The 5,181-nt window shown below is 34.2% G+C and overlaps 1 protein-coding gene across 4 annotated transcripts in view; it reads right to left on the bottom strand.

Annotated features, from left to right (window-relative positions):
- DNAI7 (dynein axonemal intermediate chain 7) overlaps positions 1 to 5,181 on the bottom strand; it is an 82,846-nt gene that overhangs the window by 73,591 nt on the left and 4,074 nt on the right. Inside the window, exon 2 of one of the 4 annotated variants that reach the window (XM_007446274.1) lies at positions 4,874 to 4,891. The exons of 2 other annotated variants lie outside the window; for them this stretch is intronic. In XM_007446274.1, the coding sequence (XP_007446336.1) occupies positions 4,874 to 4,891 (18 nt within the window). Of the gene's footprint in view, positions 1 to 4,873; positions 4,892 to 5,181 lie in introns of those variants that run through there. One more of the 4 variants, XM_007446277.1, reaches the window with a different exon arrangement.

The following is a 5,181-nucleotide window of genomic DNA, read 5'->3' on the forward strand; positions in this document are numbered from 1 at the left end:
CAATTTCTGCTATTTCATGCATTCTACAAAGTACAGTGGTTTCTGAAGAAAACATACTGATGTAAATGCAGCAATGGATGTTTTAACAGGGTACCAGGTGTTATAACCTTTTCTATACAATTGTCTTGTACAATTTCCTAGTTTTTGCAATGAATAATACTAATTTAAATTATATGAAGTTTCAAAGGCAACTTTAAGGTCTATGTAAAAATATTAAGCTCATTTACATTTTTACTGATACCCTTAATCTTTCTTCATTAAAAAAATTAATGTTATTATTTTTGGAGTCTGAATGCTTTATCAATAAATTACACTGTGAGAGCATTTTTTTGCATCATCATTTGACAATCTTACAAGGAATGTCACTAAATAAAGATTAGTAACAGTCCCACCACTCCACACTACAAAATATAGGACATTCAGAATATCTCAATATTTCAAATGCCACATTTCACCACTTACTTGTAAGACAGACAAAAATAAGAAGTCATTAGTGCCTTGATTAAAGAAGGCCTTTTTGCCAACATGAGTGTTTTGAAAGGTCCTTTAGTTTCACAGCCCAGGTTCTAGGGCAATGAAGTACAGAGCGATAGACCTTTGCTTTGTAAAGCAGAAGTGTACTTGCAAAAGGGGAAGATGTAATAGCAAAAGTGCGGGGCTTCAAGACAGTAGATTTTTTCCAGGAAAGAGTATGTTTTACTTTTAGAAATAGGTTCACCCTGGTGTAAAGACTTCTGACCTACACTGATGCAACAGTTTCCTAACTGGTCCTCCTACTTCTACTCTTGCTTCCCTACAGCGAATTCTCCACTGACCGTTTAAAGATATAAATCAGATCATGTCACTCCTCTGCTTACAACTCTCCCACACTCAGAATAAAACCCAGACGTTTCACCGTGGCCCAGTTGGCTAAGAATTGGCTCCTACTTATCTCCCGCAACCCTTCTGCCCACCCCTCAACCCTCACCATCCCTCCACCTCACATTTTATCTTTCACTTCAACTTTGCTCACTCTATTCTAACCACCAAGGTCATTCCCAACTATGGGTCTTTGCAATAACTGTTTCTTCTGCCTAGAATGCTCATTTCATCCAGGTCTCTTCTCAAACTTTAGCTCTTTAATCACCATTATAACATTATACCCTACCCCACATTTCCCACTGACCCCTTTCTTGGTTTTCTGCACATTCAAAGCAATCTGAAATTATATTTTTTCTTCACCTCCCCTCCCCAGAAAGAATGTAAGCTTCATGAAATGAAATCACTCTCTTGAAGAGATATCTGCACCCTCATGTGCACTGCAACATTATTCACAATAGCCAACACATGAAAATAACCTAAGTGGTGTCTATCCACAGATGAATGAATAAAGAAAATGTGATATATATATATATATATAATATTATTGGACAAATTGGAATAATATTATATTATAATATCATATATTGAATATATTACATATTAATACAATATTATATATTATACATATTATATTATATATATATATAATGGAATATTATTCAGTCACAAAAAAAGAGGAGGATCTTATTTACAACAACACAGATGAACCTGGAGGGCATTATGCTAAGTTAAATAAGTCAGAGAATGAAAAATACTGCATGATCTCACTTATACGTGGAATCTAAAAAAGCCAAACTCATAGAAACAGAGAGTAAATTGGTAATTGCCAGGGTCTGGGAATGGGGGAAATGGAGAGGTGTTGGTCAAAAGGTACAAACTTCCAGTTATTAAAATAAATAAGTTCTGAGGATCTAATGTACAGCATGGTGACTACAGTTAACAATACTGTATTGTATACTTGAAAGTAGCTAAGACAGTTGATCTTAAATGTCCTCAACACACACAGGTACACACACAAAATGGTAATTACGTGAGGTGATGGATGTATTAACCAACCTTATTTTGGTAATCATTTCGTAAAACATACATATGTCAAATCATCACATTGTATACTTTGAAACTTATAATACAATGTTATATGTCAATTATATCTTAATAAAGCTGGGAAAAAAAGAATGTAAGTTTCATGAGGACAGGGACTGTCTTGCTGCTGTACTCTTATTGCCTAGAATACTGCTACATCAATGAAACAACTATTTTTCCATATGTTTGCAAGGCCTTATATACAAGGATCTTCATTTCTACCTTGTTTGTAGTAGTGAAAAATAGGGACAATATAAAAATCATAGATATACTTTCAATGGAATGTGATATAGATGTGAAAAGAAGTGATATAATCTCAATGTGCTGAAACAAAAAAAGATCCCCAAGACATATTTACTCCATAGAATCTATGATGCCATCAGATGTAAGATGCACATTTAAATTATTGATATTATACCAAAAAAGGAACTGCCCAAGATGTGAATGTAAAAGGAAATGCCTGTATATAGCTGAATAATAGGTAAACACAAATGAACCTACAATACAGAAAGATACAACAAGGAAACTTGCACAGCTCAATCCTGAAAAATGAATAAAACGAAGAAAAAAAAAAATCCCTGAAAATTTAAACCACAAGTCAGTTAATGTGGATTTGCAGTCTAACTCATACTATTAGTGTGGTCCAAAACCTCTCAGGAAGAGAATTTAAAGTAGTATTAGGTTGGTAGTAAGCCCAAGTGACCAACAGAAGCAAACATCTCTGGAGGAATTAGATGTCAATTCAGGACTACAATGATTGTAAGTTATTATCAACCATAAAACATATCTCAATTTCAGTCATGTTAAAATGTGAAAAGGTGAGTATACTAGAATTAATAAAATGCAACATCATCAAGTGAAAACTAGAAGGTGCAGAATGCTCCCATTATGTGGGGAGAAAACAGGTGTGTGTGTGTGTGTGTGTGTGTGTGTGTGTGTGTGTACTTTCTAATGATTACACAATGAATGAAAAGATTTGCAGTGGTTCTTTTAGTCTTGGCTAGGAGGAACTTTTACATTTTTATGCTACTTTAATTTTGTACCATATATGTTTATTACTTTTTCCCCTTAAAATAAAACTTTAAGAAATCAGAAATAAAATATACCTTTCTATGATTTTTTAACCATACTGTAATTCCCTTTACAGGCTCACCTCATCCCCAAACCATAATCTTTCAGAATGGAAATAATTAAAAAGTGAGTAATTTTTTCCTTATGTTTGGTTTCAGATTTCACAGGATGAATATCACCATTCTTTAAGGGAAACAACAGTATGAAGAAGATAATCCAAATGTATGTATTTAGCACCCATACATCCATGGTTAAGTACCAAAGTCATTAGAACAATGAGTTTTCAGATTTAAAACAATGCCTCTCAGATTTCACAATCTAAAACTGAAAATGAATGCCCACACAAACTAATAAACTATTGTAGACAAACATATATATGACTGTAGTCCTCCAGAATACTTCCCCCATAAGAATGTGCCCAGAGCCTTCATAAATTTTGTTCATTTATATCCACAGTCCCTAAAACAGTATCAGGTTGGTAGTGGCTTCAAGTGACTGAGAAAAGCAAACATAGATGGCACTCAGTAGCATTTCTGAAGAAATGTTGAATTGTATAAATATTGAATGCACATTTATATAAGCACTTCTTCTTTTTTTGCCGGACGCGCAGGCTCAGCGGCCATAAATCACGGGCCCAGCCGCTCTGCGGCATGTGGGATCTTCCTGGACTGGGGCACGAACCTGCGTCCCTTGCATCGGCAGGCGGACTCTCAACCACTGCGCCACCAGGGAAGCCCAAGCATTTCTTCTTAAATAGTCAAGGGCCCAAGTGTTTTAAAGTAGTGGTAGGGTAAATGGGGTTTCCCATATTCATTCAACAAATATTGATTGAATTTCTACTACGTGCCAGACTAAATGCTATGAACACAAAAATTAATACGACATGCTCTTGACCTTGAACGGCACATAATGATAAATCATTACAATAAATGATGGGCATTATAATCGCGGTATGGACATATTCATGTGCTATGAGAACACAGAGAGTATAATTGATTCCATAAGAGAAAATGGCGGGGAAATTAACAGAGTAGTGACTTATCAGATATGCCTTAATGCTGGCATTCCAAACCTAAATCCCTATTGGACCAGGTAGGTAAATAATGTAAGGGATTTGGTCATAGTCTGGATGACAGCAAACTGAAGAATTTATGCATTTCTCAAAGGGGTAGCTGCTACTTAGTCTAGCCAACTGTTCCCTTATAGGACTGTAGGTCCAATGTTATCAGGTTTCCAATTTTTCAAGAATAGGTGGAAATCACATTTTTGCATGAAACTACTTTGGCAACTGATTTAAAAAACATTTTGGACCAAATGAACTATGTCTATGTTTGCCAGTCAAGAGATAATAATCTCTGCTTTCAGGTATAAATCTACTAAGAAGAGAGAAAAAGTTATTTGAGACACCCCTTAATGAACTCAAATTTTTACAAAGCACAGAAAAATTCAGTACATGTTACCATGAAACCCATTTAAAGACATATTATCCTAGCGTTCGCTTTTAAGTCACAGAAGGTTTTAGAACTAAATTTTCATGTGTTTATCTGAAATGAAGAATAGCGTTCCTAATCCAAAATTTTCTAGAGCGCAAGTAATAAAAACACCTCAAATCTAGACACAAGTAACAATTAAAAGGTATTTTAAAAACTCTTTGTGAAATTAGAACTATCTTTTTATGTCAAATTTGAAATACGTCCTGTTATTGTAAGGGATTATTCCATGATTTAAATAGCATTAATGTCTAAAAACTAAGCTTAGTAAACTCTATAAACTATAATAAAACTACTGGAAAACGCTTAAAAATTGTTTGTACAATGTCAGTGCTTTAGAACTATTTTGAGAAATAATTTCCACCTACCTTTTTTGCTTTGGGACCCTAAAAGTTGGAAAAACAAAAGAATTGATAAATTTAAAAAATAATTCAGACATTTAAACAAAACTATCCTGATTACCTAGCATATTAAAATTAGGAGAAGCTGGGTAAACAGTATAAAGGAACTCTCTGTACCCTCTATGCAACTTTTCTGTAAATCTAAAATCATCTCAAAATAAAAAAGTTCTTTTAGAAAAGAATTCAGACAAAACTACAAGCAAGTGTAGGAAAGACTATGATAGTTCACCCACTGAAGCATCTTTTGTGAGTAGATTTTACACTCTTTATTACCA

The sequence above is a fragment of the Lipotes vexillifer genome, unplaced genomic scaffold, assembly GCF_000442215.2.
Source record: "Lipotes vexillifer unplaced genomic scaffold, Lipotes_vexillifer_v1.1 scaffold477, whole genome shotgun sequence".
NCBI lineage: Eukaryota > Metazoa > Chordata > Mammalia > Artiodactyla > Lipotidae > Lipotes > Lipotes vexillifer.